This window comes from Oncorhynchus clarkii, chromosome 12 (assembly GCF_045791955.1).
Source record: "Oncorhynchus clarkii lewisi isolate Uvic-CL-2024 chromosome 12, UVic_Ocla_1.0, whole genome shotgun sequence".
Taxonomy (NCBI): Eukaryota; Metazoa; Chordata; class Actinopteri; order Salmoniformes; family Salmonidae; genus Oncorhynchus; species Oncorhynchus clarkii.
In genome coordinates this window covers 69487545-69508503 of record NC_092158.1, presented here as the reverse complement: position 1 = coordinate 69508503, position 20959 = coordinate 69487545, and the positions used below count along the sequence as shown (strand labels likewise).

The 20959-nt window shown below is 44.9% G+C and overlaps 1 protein-coding gene across 25 annotated transcripts in view; it reads left to right on the top strand.

Moving 5' to 3' along the window:
- Positions 1-400: 400 nt before the first annotated feature.
- Positions 401-20959, top strand: part of LOC139421124 (supervillin-like) — a 34613-nt gene continuing 14054 nt past the window's right edge. For 4 of the 25 annotated variants that reach the window (XM_071171700.1, XM_071171699.1, XM_071171689.1 and 1 more), the window contains exons 1-10: positions 401-489; positions 9024-9716; positions 10389-10553; positions 10774-10947; positions 11589-11617; positions 15051-15112; positions 16392-16540; positions 18198-18429; positions 18930-19477; positions 19709-19817. In XM_071171700.1, the coding sequence (XP_071027801.1) occupies positions 9382-9716; positions 10389-10553; positions 10774-10947; positions 11589-11617; positions 15051-15112; positions 16392-16540; positions 18198-18429; positions 18930-19477; positions 19709-19817 (1803 nt within the window). In that variant the 5' untranslated portion in view covers positions 401-489; positions 9024-9381. Of the gene's footprint in view, positions 490-8558; positions 8721-9023; positions 9717-10388; positions 10554-10770; positions 10948-11588; positions 11618-15050; positions 15113-16391; positions 16541-18197; positions 18430-18929; positions 19478-19708; positions 19818-20959 lie in introns of those variants that run through there. The other 21 variants (XM_071171693.1, XM_071171686.1, XM_071171698.1 and 18 more) reach the window with 15 other exon arrangements.

The window sequence follows — 20959 nt, the reverse complement described above, 5'->3', positions numbered from 1 at the left end:
GTTTTATACTGAGAGGTGGTAGGGTACTTATCAAATGAGTTTGCCTTACAGTATTTTGTGTTAGCTTTCAAACGGGTGATTTTTATTCCTGAGTCATATTTGGATAAATACAAGTGTGTTTAGGTTTCAAGTTATCTTTATTTAAGCGTATCTTGATCCATGAAATGGCCAGACTTGACATTGTAGATGTAGCCTATGCTGTTGCAAAGAAAATGAACACATCCAATCATATCTTAAACGATAGAGAAGACCATGCTCTATTGACAGTGTGCTGACATTGTACTGGTTCTGTCAGTTGCTGTCTATAGCTCTCCCAGCCTTGTCCCCTGCATGTGGCAGCGCCCGGGCAAGGGGAGGGGGTTGTATTTTTAACCGGGACAGTCTGCGCTCGCCGTAAATGGGCTTTCACGCTCTGTTGCTGCGGCGCACAAATGCCCAGTCCCTGCTGTTGTTAGTGACCATAGCCGGTCCCCTACGATTCGAGTACATGTAAGTACCCTAGCAAAATTCCTTTATGTAGGCTTCTAAAACAAAACATGTTGAAAGCCAACTTACAATGGGAATTGTTTAGCTTTTCGTTCATTGTAAATGACACCGCGAGTTTTAGTGCGCTTTGGCACAACTAGATTACAACAGTTGATTTGACTCAAATAAACTGACACATTCAAGGGCATAGTTCATTTAAATGATTTGCATTTAAAGACTAATTTGATCTATTAATCGTATAGCTAGCTACACAGTTAGAAAAACCTATTCAGTGCGCACGAGTGGCAAGGAAAATAGACCCTCGAATTGTGTCCATTACGCGTCAGTTACTGACAAGTAATTGTGTCCCGATTGGAAGGTCTTCCCCCAGGTTTTTTTTTTCGTTGGCATTTGGTATCAAATAGTGATTATACTCTGTTAACAGATCTGTAATATCAAACTGCGGAGAGACTTGGTCGGCCTAATGTCATTCATTATCTTACCAAACATTTGACTTGAGACTTGTTTGCGTAGGAACATTGCTCTCATTCGTGCCATGACTCTTGTCTTGTTTTGTCAGCGGTTTTTTTTGTTCTTCGTTTGCGTTCTTACATACTATACTGTGAGATCCTATTTTGGATCAATATTTGGTGGTAATGACGTTTGTTGCCATGGTGTTTTCTTAAAGTGGTTAGCTACTGACTGTGTTGTGGCTGATGTAGAGGGTGGAAGTTAGAGTGGACTGGCATGTCATCTAGGACTGAACTATATGTACAGAAAGGAACAGTGATGTCATCACTGATACTCACATTGTAATTCATGTGATTTAGGCTAGATCTTTTGGATGCCATCTGGCATTGTTGGAGCAAAATGTTCCCAATTGTTCACACTTGGATGTCACACAGTAGACAACTGTTAATGTGTCATATCATTCCAGGGGCTGAGGGGTGGGTTACAGTATGAAGGGTGGAGGAGGAGGAGAGCTACAGCTGCTCTAGAGGCATTATGTTCCGTAGTGTAGACAAGTCCTAGAAGCTGCAGTTGTTATCATTTCTAAACTCAATTAGTGTCTTTGTATAGGCTCTGCAGAAGTCTGCCCCAGTGATAGAAGCATTCTGAGCTATTTAAACCCAGAGCATTTTATTTTAAATACAAGGCTCTGGTTAAATCTATCCCCAATTTACCTGCATCACATGTCCATTGGGTCCAGTGATTATCCAGAACATGGGTACAGAGAGAGGTAACACCCCTTATGCCTTCCGCATGCTAGCCGAACCGAACGAGTGTGCTCGCATACTCCCTTAGACATTCACTTGAAAAGCTAGAAAAAAGTGGCAATAGTACTGTTTGTCCATCTTGTGACGCCATAGCCAGTATACACTTCCTCAAAATAGAAGTAATCTAAGATAACTTAAGAAATCTGTCATTAATTTTGACATTTACTGCAGAGGAGATTGTTTTACATCCAACTAAGATGTTTGGTGCAGTATTTCTCAAGTGAAAAAAAATGTTGCATGAAAACGATTAGTCTCTCATTGAATGACAACAAACACTTCATTAAAGAATCCATACTGTTCACCAATCACCGTAGAAGGGGCGTAGACTTCGCCTTTAGAATGGGAAGAGTGGATGGGAAGCCACCGCTCATTTGCCCTTAAATTACTCTGCTGCCCAGTGGGGGGCTACAGATCTAATCCCGTGTAATTCCTCTCTTTAATCTGGCCTTCGCAGTCTGTTCCATTCCTGAACCCGATGACATCATCTGATGTAACTCCTTTAACTTCAATGGGGGAAGATGTGAGTTCAGAGACCCCATGTTTGGGAAAAATCCATTGCATTTGTACTGAAAGTTCCAAGGTTTTGTAAGGGTCCTCGTCCTCCTCTTCTGAGGAGGAGTAGCGAGAAGGATCGGAGGACCAATGCGCAGCGTGGGAAGTGTCCATAATGTTTTTTAATAAAGACTATAGAACACTGGAACAAAACAACAAACGATGACGTGAATATACAAAACCGAAAACAGTACCGTGTGAACCAAACACTCACATGGAAAACAAACACCCACAACCCAAAAGTGAAACCCAGGCTACCTAAGTATGATTCTCAATGAGGGACAACAATTGACAGCTGCCTCTGATTGAGAACCATACTAGGCCGAACTCAAAAACCAACATAGAAAAACAAACACAGACTGCCCACCCAACTCACGCCCTGACCATACTAAAACAAAGATATAATAACAGAACTAAGGTCAGAACGTGACAGGTTTAGTATGGACATTATCTATGAATAATCCTTTAATAATTATAGATTACTGTGTGGGCATTTTGAGTTCTGTTAAACAAAAAAACATATATGCTAATAGGATAAGGGGCAGTGGGGATTTTAGCATGTAAATCTTGGTGGGGCGAAAACTTTAAAATGTGTGATGCATGCCAGTAAAGCCAATACACAACACTAAACAATACTATAATGGTGACAAACGGTACCCACAAACTGTTAGGGCCTACATAGAGCTGTCCCAACACCTTAGCACTGATACACCTGGCTATCAGCTGAGCCTTGTCTGGCAGCGAGACAGTTCATTCAGCTTCATTTACTGCCTTTAAAAAATATATTAAAAAATAGACATAGCTGATATGGCTAAATTGCTTGAAAGAATATAGTTTCTACTGACAATTGAGATGTACAAACTATGGCATAAGGGGACAACAAACGGATAAGAGGCAATCCGTAATTTCGATTAAGACATTAATGAGCGAGCTAGAACGGACGTAGTGTTCTATATGAACTATATGTTCAGCACTTTTGAAATGCAGCATGGCCAATGTTGAATGTTTATAATTTTAAACTAGGAAAAAATATATTTAATCTTAGACCTGGGTCCACACGGCAGGGTAGCCTAGTGGTTAGAGCATTGGGCTAGTAACTGAAAGGTTGCAAGTTTGAATGCCTGAGCTGACAAAGTACAAATCTGTCGTTCTGCCCCTGAACAAGGCAGTTAACCCACTGTTCCTAGGCTGTCATTTAAAATAAGAATTTGTTCTTAACTGACTTGCCTAGTTAAATACATTTTTTACACATGACAAGGATTAAAACGGATTTGCCAGTAGATTGTTGACTTGATTCATGATGATGACTGACAATAACCTTGAGCTTTCTTCAATGGGCACTTCTAATCTAACTCTATGGCAGCACCCAAGGGGCTTGAATTTTTGAGGTCTACCCTTAGACTTGGCTGTGACGTAGTGTCCCCATGAGTGACAAAACACTGAGCCAATCCCAACACAATACTCCGTATTTTTCTGCTGGCTTGCCCCACCACCACAGAAAGCACTGAGCTAGGCTGAAACACCTGCATTTTGGAGCTGCCTTACTCAAGAAAACAAAAAAGACACCATGTTTGTATGCAGCTTTATTAACTCAATGATATATATATATATATATTTTAGATTGTTTTCAAACTGATATGTGACAAAATAACATGCAAAACAGGCAAGCCTCCCTTTTTATTTTTGGGGCTCTGCCCCGAATGACGGGTCGCCACTGGTAAGGGGATACCTAGCCAGTTGCACAACTGAATGCATTCAACCGAAATGTGTCTTCGCAATTTCACCCAACCCTTCTGAATCAGAGAGGTAATATGTCCTGCATCACAGAAGGTTGGTGGCAACCTAAATGGGGAGGACGGGCTTGTTGTAATGGCTGGAGCTGTACAGGTGGAATGGTATCAAACACATGGCTTCTACGTGTTTGATGCCATTCCATTTGCTCCTTTCTAGCCATTATTATGTGCCGTCCTCCATTCAGGAGCTGCCACTGTCCTGCACTGCATGACCAAAAGTATGTGGACACCTGCTCATCGACCATCTCATTCCAAAATCATGGGCATTAATATGGAGTTGTCCCCCCTTTGCTGCTATAATAGCCGTGACTCTTCTGGGAAGCCTTTCCACTAAATGTTGAAAGATTGCTGCAGGAACTTGCTTCCATTCAGCCACGAGCATTAGGGAAGTCGGGCACTGATGTTGGGCGATTAGGCCTGGCTCGCAGTCGGCGTTCAATTCATCCCAAAGATGTTCGATGGGGTTGAGGTCAGGGCTCTGTGCAGGCCAGTCAAGTTCTTCCGCACTGATCTCGACAAACCATTTCTGTATGGACCCCGCTTTGTGCAAGGGGCATTGTCATGCTGAAACAGAAAAGGGCCTTCCCCAAACTGTTGCCACAAAGTTGGAAGCACAGAATCATCTAGAATGTCATTGTATGCTGTAGCGTTAAGATTTCCCTTCACTGGAACTAAGGGGCCTAGTCCGAACCATGAAAAACAGCCCCAGACCATTATTCCTCCTCCACCAAACTTTACAGTTGGTACTATGCATTCATACACAGAACAGTGCAAACTGGCTCTAACATGAATAGAAAGAGGAGTAGGAGGCCCCGGTGCACAACTGAGCAAGAGGACAAGTACATTAGAGTGTTTAGTTTGAGAAGCAGATGCCTCACAAGTTCTCAACTGGCAGCTTCATTAAATAGTACCCGCAAAACACCAGTCTCAATGCCAACAGTGAAGAGGCGACTCCGGGATGCTGGCCTTCTAGGCAGAGTTGCAAAGAAAAAGCCATATTTCAGATTGGCCAATAAAAAGAAAAGATTAAGATGGGCAAAAGAACACAGACACTGGACAGAGGAACTCTGCCTAGAAGGCCAGCATGTTCTGTGAAGGGAGTAGTACACAGCGTTGTATGAGATCTTCAGTTTCTTGGCAATTTATTGCATGGAATAGCCTTCATTTCTCAGAACAAGGATAGACTGACGAGTTTCAGAAGAAAGGTCTTTGTTTCTGGCCATTTTGAGCCTGTAATCGAACCCACAAATGCTGATGCTCCAGATACTCGACTAGTCTCAAGAAGGCCAGTTGTATTGCTTCTTTAATCAGAACAACATAATTGCAAAAGGGTTTTCTAATGATTAATTAGCCTGTACACCTATGTAGATATTCCACAAAAAAATCTGCAGTTTCCAGCTACGATAGTCATTTACAACATTAACAATGTCTACACTGCATTTCTGATCAATTTGATGTTATTTTAATGGACAAACATTTTTGCTTTTCTTTCAAAAACAAGGACATTTCTAAGTGACCCAAAACTTTTGAACGGTAGTGTACTTTTGCATATATGTGGTAGATTAAAGCTGTTCGTTCAATGCCCTGTGTGTCCTCAGGGTCAGCGTGGGACTGGGGTGAAAGAGGGACATAAAAGATGGTGTCCGTGACTACTTCACCTCAGCTCTGTTTACAATGACATGCGGGGAGATATGATACTCACCTTCCGTTTTACCTCATTAAAACCTCTCTCTGAACTTACTTTTGCAAGTTGATTCAACTTTATCTTGGCAAATAGTGAAAATAGTATCATTGCTCTGTGTATTCCTAGCGAGTACTAACTAGTCTGTTCTTCCGGGTGCTTTAGAACAAGCTTGTTTATTAGTGTTACTGGATTAGGGACTGATGATCCATGCTGAGCTCCAATGGCAACCAATCTCTCTCACCCAATCCAGCCCTGCCTAGCCCGTGACATGACCTCTGCACCAGTCTGCCAAAAAGATGGACACTCTGTCTCTGTCTTCATTGTCTTACTCTCACTCAATTACATGGTATAGAGATGTTTCTCATCTTGCCCTCTGTTACTCTTGGGAAGGTAGGGCTCTACCAACCAAGCTGTCTCTATTCTTGTGGTTGTGTTGAACTTGACCTCACATACACAAACATACACACGTGAGCACACACACATACAGAGACTTAGCACACAAACACAGCTGCCCTTCTGATCTTGATGTCCCGTAGGGATCACTGCGTCTGACAGCTCAGCTTTCGGTGCATGGCCTTTTGCTGTCGTCTGCGACACGTCAGATTTGGAGATCCACCTGGCTCTATGTTAGTCGCTTGCTCACACTGTCTGAGAGCTGTAGTCAAAGTCAGAGGTGTATCCAAATCAATTTAAGTCAATCATGTCTTCCGTATATAAGCTTGCAATCTGGAAGACACTCTGTCTCACACTATTCCCAATACTCCCAGAGCAAGCGATGTATCTATAGTGTAACTGATGTCTGTGTTTATCTGTATATGGTGAAACCATGACTGTGACAGACCACTACAGAGTACACAGTGCCCTTTAGGCCTGCATTAGTTCTACTATTCTAAGTCCTATGAGTCCCATAGCTCTCTCTGCTCATTGTTCCATAGGCCCCATTGTGTGTCATCTGTGGTGGGAAAGGGGCAGGAATGCTGACGCTAACATTTAGCCATTTCAGAACACCACTCACACACCAATTTTTGGCGGCCTAGCAAATGGCTCGAGCCCCTACTGATTGAGAATACAAATGTGGTGATGTCATTATTTATATACAGTTGAAGTCAGAAGTTTACATACACCTTAGCCAAATACATTTAAACTCAGTTTTTTTTTTACAATTCCTGACATTTAATCCTATAAAAATTCCCTGTCTTAGGTCAGTTAGGATCACCACATTATTTTAAGAATGTGAGATGTCCAAATAATAGTAGAGAGAATTATTTATTTCAGCTTTTATTTCTTTCATCACATTCCAAGTGGGTCAGAAGTTTACATACACTCAATTAGTATTTGGTAGCATTGCCTTTAATTCAATTGTTTAACTTGGGTCAAATGTTTCGGGTAGCCTTTCACAAGCGTCCCACAATAAGTTGGGTGAATTTTGGCCCATTCCTCCTGACAGAGCTGGTGTAACTGAGTCAGGTACGTAGGCCTCCTCGCTTGCACGCACTTTTTCAGTTCTGCCCACAAATTGTCTATAGAATTGAGGTCAGGGCTTTGTGATGGCCACTCCAATTCCTTGACTTTGTTGTCCTTAAGCCATTTTGCCACAACTTTGGAAGTATGCTTGGGTCATTGTCCATTTGGAAGACCCATTTGTGACCAAGCTTTAACTTCCTGACTGATGTCTTGAGATGTTGCTTCAATATATCCACATAATTGTCCTACCTCATGATGCCATCTATTTTGTGAAGTGCACCAGTCCCTCCTGCAGCAAAGCACCCCCACAACATGATGCTGCCACCCCATGCTTCACGGTTGGAATGGTGTTCTTCGGCTTGCAAGCCTCCCCCTTTTTCCTCCAAACATAACGATGGTCATTATGGCCAAACAGTTCTATTTTTGTTCCATCAGACCAGAGGACATTTCTCCAAAAAGTATGATCTTTGTCCTCATGTGCAGGTAAACTGTAGTCTGGATTTTTTATGGCGGTTTTGGAGCAGTGGCTTCTTACTTGCTGAGCGGCCTTTCAGGTTATGTCAATATCGGACTCGTTTTACTGTGGATATAGATACTTTTGTACCTGTTTCCTCCAGCATCTTCACAAGGTCCTTTGCTGTTTTTTTGGGATTGATTTGGGTAGATTACTCGTGTCATGCTCAAAGTAGATGTCCTATCCGACATGCCATAACTATAGTTTGTTAACAAGTCATTTTATGGAGTTGTTGTAAAACAAGTTTTAATGACTGCAACCTAAGTGTATGTAAACTTCCGACTTCAACTGTATGTTTAGTGGTTCAGATCCTTGTTTGTGTTCAAACAGCCAGGCAACCTAGTAACCAGGATGAAGGTTTTGCATGTATTTGCTTGTTGAGAGAGACATTAGACTGTCAGATGAGTGATTATGGACATTCCTGCTCAGGGACATTTCGAGGGACATACATTCCCAATGACATGTTTAGTACCATGTTATTGGTAGAGGATCAGAATGAATGGTGTAGCCTACCTGAACCATTATTGGGTTTGAACAACCAGCAAACTATACCTCTTTGAAATATTATTTACTTTGTAAATGCAATATTTAGTTTTGTTGATGAACTTAGTGCTTGCCGGACAGCGACTCCAACTTTTCAGCTCGCTAACATAGGAAGGCACTAACTAACGTTGAAAGCAGGAGGGACTGATCTTGTCCAACCTGCAGACAGTCAGCCATGTACTGTAGGACTGAAGTGGAGCTGACTGGCTGGCAGTGTAGGGTTTCAGTGCAAGGGGAGATTTCTGCTTTGCAGAGCAGCCTCCAACAGGTCAACTTACAGGGCTTCAGCAGGAAAGAGGAGAGAAGGGAGACGGGCGTGGGAAGGAAAAGAGGGGGCAACGATAATGTAGCTGGTTGCCTACGGATGGCATGCTGTGATAAAATGAGATGAAGCAAGACGCTGACTTTATAAGGGACATTTCAACTAGGTATGGTTTGTTTTGGTCCAATGCGATGTGGAATTGAGAGAGACCTGTGTAAATTCTGGCGACTGTAAATTCTTTAGCTTTTTTTGTTTGTTGTCGTCATAGCGACATGTTATTTGATTTAATAGTGCACTTGTAGGCTGGTGCTCTGTTTATGTCGCGGTGGTTGACTTAACCAAGAACACGCGGATGTGAAACAAACGGTGAATGAGTTATTCAGCTGGTAGGGAATGAATGTGTGGCTAACTGATTGAGAAAGTGGGATGGCGCAGTTAGCTGATGTTTCTATTGCTCCCTCTGTCTCAGTAGAGCGATGAGCTCAAAGGAAGGATTCGTCTGTCTGACAGCCTGCTGACTGGAAGAAGACGTTCCCAATGCCAACGATGGAGGTGCTGATTGGTTCCACATGCCAACTTTGGACTTTTTGATTGGTGAAGCACATTAGGATATCTGACTGGTGTCTGCTGTTGTTTGGAGCACAGACTAACTTACTGGAGGAGGAATTGATTTTTGAACATCCATTTATCCTTTGGTGTCTGATAGCTGAGAAGTGACGTAAGGAGGGAGTCTCTTGAGGTTTGAGTCATCAATGCCCAGGTCATTGTTAAAGGAGACCTACTGAGACCTTCTGACTAACGGACAGACAGGGAGTGGAACAGGCAGCATGGACACTATCGAGAACCCCGACTTGGAGCCCAGATCGGAGCGGATCGCCCGCTACAAGGCCGAGAGGAGGCGGGAGCTGCAAGAACGCTATGGCAACATGGAGGAGCTCCCATCCAAGTGGGTGAGGAGGGATGGGGCTCTCATGAACTCAGACAGTGCACCTCCCTCCACAGACAGGACCCTCTCTGGGGGGTTGAACGGCAGAGCGGGGGGGCCGGAGGGCGGCCAGAGGGGCCTCCACTTGGAGAGCAACACCCCTCTGGAGTCAGAACCTCGGAGATTCTCCAACGGCTTTGAGGCAGACACCGGTGCAGACCCAACATACCTCCAAAGGTGAGTCCCTTCCATGTGTAGCCATTAGCCAATCAGTAGTGACGATCCGTCTCAACCGCATCGGGAAGACAAGTAAACAAAGAGTGATGCAGCAGACAGGTGGCAGACACTGACAATTTTCTTTTTTTCTGTCTGTGATGTCACCCCACATGTTGACTCAGACCACTGAAGCTAGTTATGAACGTATGCACGTATGAACGTATGAAGGTAATGCCGGCTGGCCAGTGAATTGCTGTGTTATACAGTATCAGGCCATGTTTCTTTTCCCTGTTCCCTGACAACAGATTGATGAATAGAAACAACCATATTATGTGTAACCACCTCTTAAAACAATCCCCTTCCAGTCGCCAAGCTCCTTTTCCAGTGAAAACTCTATCCTGCGACCTTTCAGCCTAGTAAAACAGTTGTCAGAGTTCACCTGTGCTCTATGGCCTTTGTTGCTAATTCATATGGAGCGAGCTAAACCCGACTCCCAGCGTCATGCAGTACTAGTACAGCAGAGATCCCGTTGATTCCTCCATGTGTGTTTTACACCCTCCTGACCTGGGCTCCCTTTCCTGTAAGAGGTACAATACTTTGTCAGGGGTGCTCGTTAGGAATGGGTGTAGTTGTGGTAGTTTGCCACTTTCCGTACGCCACCTCTCTCCCACCTCCCTCCTCCCCCGCCTCCAGGAAGTGTTCTTCTGACTCTGCCGGCGTGTTGAGTGGGGTGGAGCCCCTAGCTCCCCCAGGCACCCCTGGACCCGACGCGGCCCAGCTGCAAACGCGGGTGTCGGTGGGCCAGTTGAGGTGTGCCCTGCTGCAGCAGACTGGGACTGGAACACAGCCTGAGAAAGTGTAGGGTCTCCTGCATGAAACGGCCTATGTGTGTGTGTGTGTGTGTTGTTATTCTGAATATGTGTGGGCGTCAGTCTTCTATTTCTTTCTGTTTGCATGCGTCTGCGGTGTGTGTCAGTGGGAGTTGTCCCACTGTTTCCAGTTGGAGATTTTTTTTCTCATCTCTCTCTCCCCTTCTCTCCCGATGCTCACCCTGTTCCTCTGTGGTTGGGGATAGTAGTCCTGACAGTGGCCGTGCGGCCTCTTCCCTTGACCTGGCTGTAAAGCCGGGCTCGGAGGGGGGGCGGCGGCGCACCCGTCGCTATGTCCCTGGGGTGTCAGGCGGGGGCAGCAAAACCAACGAGCGCTTCAGGACACAGCCAATCACAGCCTGTGAGGTGCAGGAGAGCGGCGGGTAGGGACTGTGTGCTGAGGCCAGCCATATCAACCATGTCGTATCAGAGCATGCAGGTCAAGCCTGGGGCTCTGCCCTAGTTTGGTTACTCTTCAGGTGGAGAGGTTTGCAGTGTTTTGTGCCATTGCCGTGGTTCTTTTCTTTGCTGATTGTTTTGATAGTGTGTGATAATGGTTTGCGTGCATGTAAATGCTTCCCAGATATTTGCTGTCCTCTCATATCGGAGCATCGCTTTTGGTGGTCCTCGTGGTTATTTATTGAAATAGTTTGGCCTTGGTACACTGGCAAGAGGCATGATTTGCATGTATGTTTGCATCTGTTCATGGCGCTTAATAGCAACCATGACATGAACAGTGTTGCTTTGTTGAGCATGCAGATATGACCCTGTGTGTGAGATACAGTAACCCGCACAGACATCAGAGAGAGAGTGAAAAGAGAGAATTACACCAGGCAGGAATGAGCATGGTCAAACTCCTCTCATCTTTTGTCTTGTGTGCATGTTCGTGTTGATTCTCTCTCTCTCTCTCTCTCTCTCTCTCTCTCTCTCTCTCTCTCTCTCTCTCTCTCTCTCTCTCTCTCTCTGTCTCTGTCTCTGTCTCTGTCTCTGTCTCTGTCTCTGTCTCTGTGTCTCTGTCCCACAGGCTGCTGGAGGAAGAGGAGAACGCTAAAGGTACCGAACCCCGCCCACCTGGCTCTCACATGGCCTGTTTTATTTTGCCACACACAAACGGTTGATCCATTGCCTATTGTACAGCCTCTGTACTGCCTCTGTGTTAACTGAGTGGGGCGAGAGAGGGACAGAGAGAGAGAGGAACACAGAGAGAGACACGGCGAGAGAGCGAAACAGAGAGGGACAGAGAGAGGGGGGGTCACAGGCATAGTGCTGTGTGGCTTGCCAGTGTTAATGTTTAACACAATGACAAAGAAGAGCATGTGCTCTCTCTCGCTCTCCTTCTCTCTCTCTCCCCTCTCTCTCTCTCTCTCTCTCTCTCTCTCTCTCCCCCCTCTCTCTCTCTCTCTCTCTCTCTCTCTCTCTCTCTCTCTCTCTCTCTCTCTCTCTCTCCTCTATATCACAGAAATGCCGACATAGGCGATAGGAGGTGGCAAAGCTCTCTGATCAGCACTTGTCTCTACAAGTAGCGTGTGATAAAATGGCTCAGCCAGCTACTGTAATAGGCGTTTGTCATCACACAGTAGCTGAAAGAGAGAGACAGACAGACAGAGAGAGAGAAAGAAAAGGGGGGAGGACAACATCGGGTCAGAAGGAATAACTGTTTTTTCTATTTTCACTCATAAACAACCGTTAATATTAACACCCAAACCTACAGTGGGGCAAAAAAATATTTAGTCAGCCACCAATTGTGCAAGCTCTCCAACTTAAAAAGATGAGAGAGGCCTGTAATTTTCATCATAGGTACACTTCAACTATGACAAACAAAATGAGAAGAAAAAAAATCCAGAAAATCACATTGTAGGATTTTTTTATGAATTTATTTGCAAATTATGGTGGAAAATAAGTATTTGGTCAATAACAAAAGGTTATCTCAATACTTTGTTATATACCCTTTGTTGGCAATGACAGAGGTCAAATGTTTTCTGTAAGTCTTCACAAGGTTTTCACACACTGTTGCTGGTATTTTGGCCCATTCCTCCATGCAGATCTCTAGAGCAATGATGTTTTGGGGCTGTTGCTGGGCAACACGGACTTTCAACTCCCTCCAAAGATTTTCTATGGGGTTGAGATCTGGAGACTGGCTAGGCCACTCCAGGACCTTGAAATGCTTCTTACGAAGCCACTCCTTCGTTGCCCGGGCTGTGTGTTTGGGATCATTGTCATGCTGAAAGACCCAGCCACGTTTCATCTTCAATGCCCTTGCTGATGGAAGGAGGTTTTCACTCAAAATCTCACGATACATGGCCCCATTCATTCTTTCCTTTACACGGATCAGTCGTCCTGGTCCCTTTGCAGAAAAACAGCCCCAAAGCATGATTTTTCCACCCCCATGCTTCACAGTAGGTATGGTGTTCTTTGGATGCAACTCAGCATTATTTGTCCTCCAAACACGACGAGTTGAGTTTTTACCAAAAAGTTCTATTTTGGTTTCGTCTGACCATATGACATTCTCCCAATCTTCTTCTGGATCATCCAAATGCTCTCTAGCAAACTTCAGACGGGCCTGGACATGTACTGGCCTAAGCAGGGGGACACGTCTGGCACTGCAGGATTTGAGTCCCTGGCAGCGTAGTGTGTTACTGATGGTAGGCTTTGTTACTTTGGTCCCAGCTCTCTGCAGGTCATTCACTAAAAATCCAGAAAATCACATTGTAGGATTTTTTATGAATTTATTTGCAAATTATGGTGGAAAATAAGTATTTGGTCAATAACAAAAGGTTATCTCAATACTTTGTTATATACCCTTTGTTGGCAATGACAGAGGTCAAATGTTTTCTGTAAGTCTTCACAAGGTTTTCACACACTGTTGCTGGTATTTTGGCCCATTCCTCCATGCAGATCCTCTTATGGTTCTGGGATTTTTGCTCACCATTCATATGATCATTTTGACCCCACGGGGTGAGATCTTGCGTGGAGCCCCAGATCGAGGGAGATTATCAGTGGTCTTGAATGTCTTCCATTTCCTAATAATTGCTCCCACAGTTGATTTCTTCAAACCAAGCTGCTTACCTATTGCAGATTCAGTCTTCCCAGCCTGGTGCAGGTCTACAATTTTGTTTCTGCTGTCTGTTGACAGCTCTTTGGTCTTGGCCATAATGGAGTTTGGAGTGTGACTGTTTGAGGTTGTGGACAGGTGTCTTTTATACTGATAACAAGTTCAAACAGGTGCCATTAATACAGGTAACGAGTGGGGGACAGAGGAGCCTCTTAAAGAAGAAGTTACAGGTCTGTGAGAGCCAGAAATCTTGCTTGTTTGTAGGTGACCAAATACTTATTTTCCACCATAATTTGCAAATAAATTCATTAAAAATCATACAATGTGATTTTCAGAAATGTTTTTTCTCATTTTGTCTGTCATAGTTGAAGTGTACCTATGATGACAGGCCTCTTTCATCTTTTTAAGTGGGAGAACTTGCACAATTGGTGGCTGACTAAATACTTTTTTGCCCCACTGTAATATCAACTAATAGCTACTGTATAACAGTGCATTTATAACAGTAAGCCTGATGAATATAGTCTGACCTCTACTTACACTCAACCCCACTTTGTAGCTGCCTTTACAGAACATCTATAATAAACAGAACATCAAATAAATCAAGGGCTTTTATTTTTAAACACTCCACCAGACCCAGATGGGCACAGGGTGACGGTAGAATGTTGAAGTTCCTCGGTGGCGATGGATTTATGAGCCATAAAAGCATGCCTGAGCACCACACCGCCACTATAAAAAATAGTCCCCGCTTGTACGCAGTAGCTGTCCAATAAGTTCTCTCTCATGCATTCATTTGACTGTCCACCTAAAATACATGATTAAATGGCCATTGAGAGCAGTGTTAGAAACAACAGAGACAGTTGACACTCACTCGATCAGTGTTGCTGTCCAACTACCCAACTGCCTGGTCAAAAGGATGAACTGTGTGGTCATTAAGTTCAGGCCAGGTGAGAGGAGAAGCAGGCAGCTAGCTGTGCCAGCTGAGAGATAGTGGTGGTGGTGCCATGTGACAGTCTAGTGAGTGCCAGGTGCAGAGCGATGGCCTCACATGAAGGGATCAGTCACAGAGATCTGTCTATCTCATTGTGTCGCAGTGGACTGGCGGCTTGACTAACAGGTAGCCTCTCTGGACTGTATCTCTCCAAAGGCTACTATGAGCAGGTTAACTGTGTTTTTCTGTATGACAGGGACTGCTATATGATCACAAGGTGTGTGGGGGTGCTGTTCCATTTTTTTGTTTGCCTATTTTTATTTAGAGGGTTCGGCTTAATGTGTTTGACAGGCTCAGGGATGCCAAAAGGATACCCCTGCTGATGACACAGACAGGCTGACAGGGATTTAGTGTGTCTTTGAGTGTGTATGCACTTACCTCTAATGTATTTACTTCTGTTTGCCTGACTTGATGTATATATTTAATGTCATGTATCCCCCCCCCAGCTGATGTGAAGACAGACGACAGAGCCAAGATGAGTGTGGCGGCCAAGATGTCTCTGTTTAAAGTAAGCACGTCCATCTTGCTCAACCTTGGCTGTGAAACAGGACCCCCTCCCTGTTCCCTTGTACCATGCTGTCCGTCTCCATGCCTGATCACAAAAGGTCATCACCATGGAGACCAGGGGGGCTACACCGGGCTTATGTCTCACAACAGCACATCAACAGACACGACAGAGCCCATGTTGAGAGGAGAGAGAGAGTTGTTTATTATCTACTTCACTTGCTTTGTCAATGTTAACATATGTTTCCCATGCCAATAAAGCCCCTTGAATTGAATTGAAAGAGAGCGAGAGAGAGAGAGAGAGAGAGAGAGAGAGAGAGAGCGAGGCTGCTCACCTTACAGTCATGGAGCAACACATGATGAGCCAGCAGGCTGAGCTGAGCATGCAGAACTGAATACACTGAACGAATGTTGAGGAATATGAATGGCCAAACAGGTGCTGCTCTCTGATCCAGACAGGGCCTTGTATATTAGTACTGTACTAATATATTAGTACATGGTGCCTGAATAAGACCAGGTACTGTATGCAGACAGAGTGTAGTATAGGACATATAGGAAGCCAGAACACAGAGTGCATGCAGATGGACCCCTCTGTTCTTAGTTTATTCCCATTGGTTAATGTTTTATTGTTTAAGTAGCCTTTGGCAGTCTGTTTTGTTAACAAGACAGACTGCCCCCTCCCACCCAATATTTCACTTCCTGGTGGGTTTTAGTCACGTAGCATCTGTCAAAACCTAGGTGAAAAGTAGCCAGGGACTATCAAGCCATGAACAGCCATTAACAGGTGGTTATAATTAGCCCACAGCTAGCTCCTGTCAGGCTCGCTGGTGGAGGAGGGAGGCAGGGCCAGGAGGGAGGGGGCTGAGAGGAGGGCCAGGGGGGTAACGGTACACTACTAAGGGAGCTCTGGTTACACTGTGACCTGCAGGCCTGGCATTCTATCCCTCTCCTCTACCTTCTTACATAGGCCACCCACAGCACCTTACAGATCCCTGGTTTATCCACCAGCTATCGCACCCACTTCCTCTGCCTACTGCACCTCCATTCACATTCCAGGAAAGAGGGACACTTTCAATGAAAGAAATGAAAAAAGGAGAGGACATTTTGTCATTTCTCAGTCACTATTTTATGCTCTGTTTGATCTAAATGTTGATTATACACCTGTGGCAAAGGCATTATTGTTCAAGATGTAGTATTACCTATCAAATATGAACATAAATGTTATGAATTACTATTTCTCTCGCTCTTTCTTTCTCTCGTCTCCGTCTTTCTCTCTGTTGCAGGAGCTAGAGAAGTCAGCAGCCCCTGAGGCCTCCTCCTTTCTGAAGCCTCGCTCTGGCAGCGTCGCGTATGAACGCAGAGTACGCCGTGGCAACGAGCACCGCTCACTCACTCAGCCAATCACCTGTGAGGAGATGGTGGTGGCCACCAGGTGAGCAGGGTCAAGGGTCACACCTCTGGTCAATGTACAAGGATATATTGTATCTGTTGGCAACGAGGTGTTGGCATACTGTATGCAAAAAACATTAGCCTCTCACACATTAAAATTCCTTGCCCAGTGGGTTATGGAATCCACATGGAATGGTCATGAGATCATAACTGATTCTAGTTGTGATACGGTTTATGGTATTTGGTTTATGTATAGCATTCTAGATAATGCATTTTGGTATGGTACCGCTTAGGTGTAAACTCCCCTAAAGAGGGGACTAGAGTGTGTTTGGTACCGGTTCCGACTGACATTTTCACATATGAAACAGTGTGTGGACACCGGAGATCGAAATGGCTTCCATTCAGCAACAGCCCTAGTTCTCTTCCGCCTGTGTGACTCAGGCTGTGAAATCTTACACCACTTGAAGCTGGGATGTCCCATCTACCATTTCATTCGCTCTTCCGACTGTCCATCAACTCCTGGCTGACAAAGCACATGCCTGCAATTCTTTAGATCCTAGCGCAGCAGGAGAGCGTGGGTTTGTCGCTCTAGCACATTCAGATAACAATTTATCACCAACTTTATCAAAGTAACCTAAAATAATTCATAGATATTAAACAAAAAAACGATTTATATTTGTCATAGATGGACAGGATTAATATGATAAGATGAAAGGCCATTTCATAATGAGTTCAGGAAGCATAGCTAGAGCCCTGTGTGATGTTCAGAAGGGTGCAGAAGTTTTAAACGAGAGAGACCTTAAGAAAATATGCCAAATTTTTTCGGACACTAAACATACAAATATTTATTTTACAGTTATAAGGAAGGTGAAATCTTATAGTTAAGTCATTTTATAATTTGATTGTACTATTTAGAAAGCATTAAAGTAATTTCAAGTCTTATTCATACAGTTTTGTTGAGTAGAAAATACATCATCACATTTTGTATTTGTGTCATATTTGTACTGTGTTCTTGAGCTTGTGTCCTCAAAAGTGACTACACCTCAGGAATTTAAAACAATTTTTACCAGAAAGGTGAGATTTTAATATTTCTCACAGTAAAAACATTTTTTATGGCCCTCTCATGATAAAAATTAATTTAGGGTATGTCTATTTAGGTAGAGATCTACATTTTGCCATTACATTACGTTTTTTATTGGAAACCTAGAGCTGGCAGGGTTTGTTCACTCACAATGACGTCCTGTCTGGCTAACTACATGTAGTCTAGTGGTTAGAGCGTTGTGCCAGTAACCGAAAGATTGCTGGATCAAATCCCCGAGCTGACAAGGTAAAAATCTATCATTCTGCCCCTGAACAAGGCAGTTAACACACTGTTCCCCAGAAGGCTGTCATTGTAAATAAGAATTTGTTCTTAACTGACTTGCCTTTTTAAATAAAGGTTAAAAAAATAAAAAAATGATGAGACCTTTACTGAGTAGGACAGAGAGATTCCTACCCCTAATTAGAACAGGGGGCAGTCAGAGAGGAGGCTAAAACACTGATTTACTGCCATGCATTAAAAATATCTCACATTGTGTTCCACAGTTCCTGTCAATCCACATTTGAATTAACATGGCTGTTTCTCTGTTTTAACTATTAACTCTTCATCCATGACTTCCATTCACCACCTTCTCTTACCTATCTACCCCATGTCCTTGCAGCACCCCCCAGCCAGCAGAGTCAGGCGAGGCCCAGGCTGTGCAGGCCGAGGCGGAGGCAGGGGAGGACGATGAGAACAATAAGCTGACTATGAGCGAGAAGCTGGCTCTGTTCAACAAGCTGTCCCTGCCAGGGAACCTGGGGGATGCCGCTCCCCATGCCCCCCCAGAGAGACGCAGGCAGAAGGGGGCACGCTACCGCACACAGCCCATCACCGTGGAGGAGGTCAGCCTGGTGAGTGGGAGTGGGACCAAGACATCCTCAGAGGAATGGAAGAGGGAATATTAGAGATGATTGGCAATTGCGTGTGTGTCATTCTTTAACTGAGAAATGTGGATTGTGACACAGGTGAGTGTGTGTATGAGCGCGAGTGTGAGTGAGTGTGTGTGTGTATACTGGATGTTGACGTGAGCATGAGGGAGTGAGTAAGTGTATGTGTACACCAAATTGAATGTCACACTCTGTGCTTCTAACTGTTGTGAGCACCTGATTGATCAATAGTTTTATTTGATCAGTATCAAGCCAATATCGACCATAACACTGTCCAGAGGGAAACACTACACTCGCGCCCAATTCAATCACACTAGAATTAGACAGGTCCAAGTGGATGACTCAGAAATATGTAGTAACCTCTTCTTCTTATAGTTTTCATACTAATTTACACTATTGTGATGAGTAGAATCTATAATCTCCATGTCTCTGACAGTAATTCACCTCGCTTTGTCTTCCCTCAGCTCCAGAAAGGCCCCATCCGACTGCCCCCGCTGCGCCTGTCCCCCACCCTGTCCGACAGGCAGCAGGAGCAGTCCATCAATCTGAGGCCCAGTGAGGTGCGTCAGGCCCAGCCTCGACCCGGGGCCGATGTGGAGCCTGCCACAGGACCTGACCCGTCCCAGCAGGGCCAGCAGCAGCGCAGGGACTCTGAGCCAGGAGAGATCAGAGGCATCCTGAGGAACAGCGCCTCTGGAGCACCAGTACGGGACCGAGACAGAGACACTATGTGGGAGGACAGACAGCAGGACCAGGACGGAGGAGGGGAGAGGGGGAACAAGGTGGAGGAGAGGAGGGCAGAAAGACATGACAATGTACCAGTGCCTTGTAGAGAGAGACCAGCCTCCTCGGCCCCCTGGAGACAGAGGAACAGGAACAGGAGGGAGACGGTGGCCGTGTGTAGCCCAGCCAGGCCCTCCTCAGAGCAGGGTCACCCCCAGGAGGAGAGGCCTTCCCTGGCTGAACAGAGAAAGCAGATGGACCCCCCTGGGAACACCTCTGGGAGAGACAGGTACACAATTAACACAGAGCCAACATACGGGCCTTTTTAAATTCTGTGTTTGTGTGTGAACGTTGAGGGAACGTTGTGACCCTGAACGTGTATTGACATTTGTGTGCTGCAAGAGGGATCTCTATTGTGTGTGTGTGTGTGTGTGTGTGTGTGTGTGTGAGAGCAAGCATGAGCACGAGAGAGAGATTTGCATGGCTATTTTTTTTAGACCTCCCCTCTGCCTCTGTGCAGGCTGTCAGATGCTTCCAGGGAGGAGGGAGAGGAGGAGAAGGGGGGCAGGGTGAGAAGAGACACTCCTCCCAGACAACACGTCCAGGTGACCTTGGCGGACCAGAGGAAGGTAAGACCAGCGGCCGTCTTACTGGACCTCGCTTTAGTCTAAACACACAGACGCACCTCAGTCAGAGCAGGCAGCTACTGGGAATGGTGGGCAGTGGATAGATGCTGACATCACTGTTTTGCAATGAAAATCTCACACGGACTGAGCTCATGTGTTTTGGAGCCAGTTGGTTGGCTGTTTATAGTTGATTTGGGTCTGCACTTGTGTTTAGCATCTTGAATATGTTGGCTCAGAATTACAGTGGGGTAAATCCAGTCTTAGCCTGGAAAGCAGAGCAGCGGACAGCTGTGGACATATCATTCTCAGTCAGATATAGATATATAGATCCACGGGAGGCTCCCAGACAATCCCTAGTCCTCAGGGTCTGTGATACTATGGCTTGGCCCCTACTGTAACACACCAGCCCAGAGAAAAGGCCCTGGCTTCCACTTGTAATCTCTAATCCTCTGGGTGGCTGTCTGCAACCAGTGGGTTTAGTGTAACCTGTCAGCCAGGGAAAGAGGGGAGGATGAGGGTCACCAGGGGGACCGATCACAGGGGAGATAAGAGGGGATGCTGTCCGCACGCTGCCCAGAAATGATATCGAAATAGGATGTTTATTTAGAAAAGGGTAAAAAGGTGCCCTTCGTGCGTGGCCAGGTAGGAGGAATTAGTTAGCTGTCCTATCTGTTTTTGAAGGTTGAACAGATATGTTGTGTGGGCTGGTTCAGCAAGCAGTGCTTAATTTGAGAGTTTGTTAAAGTTTTGCCATTCTACTGAAACCAAAAGAGCATCATAATATCATAGCACCTCTACACCAGCCCTATACCTTACTATGGTATGTGTTTAATATCATAGCACCTCTACACCAGCCCTATACCTTACTATGGTATGTGTTTAATATCATAGCACCTCTACACCAGCCCTATACCTTACTATGGTATGTGTTTAATATCATAGCACCTCTACACCAGCCCTATACCTTACTATGGTATGTGTTTAATATCATAGCACCTCTACACCAGCCCCATATCTTACTATGGTATGTGTTTAATATCATAGCACCTCTACACCAGCCCCATATCTTACTATGTATTCAATCACTGAGAACTACCTTGCTTTACTTAGATATGGGTGCAGTTTCTACTGGTGCTAATGCCCAG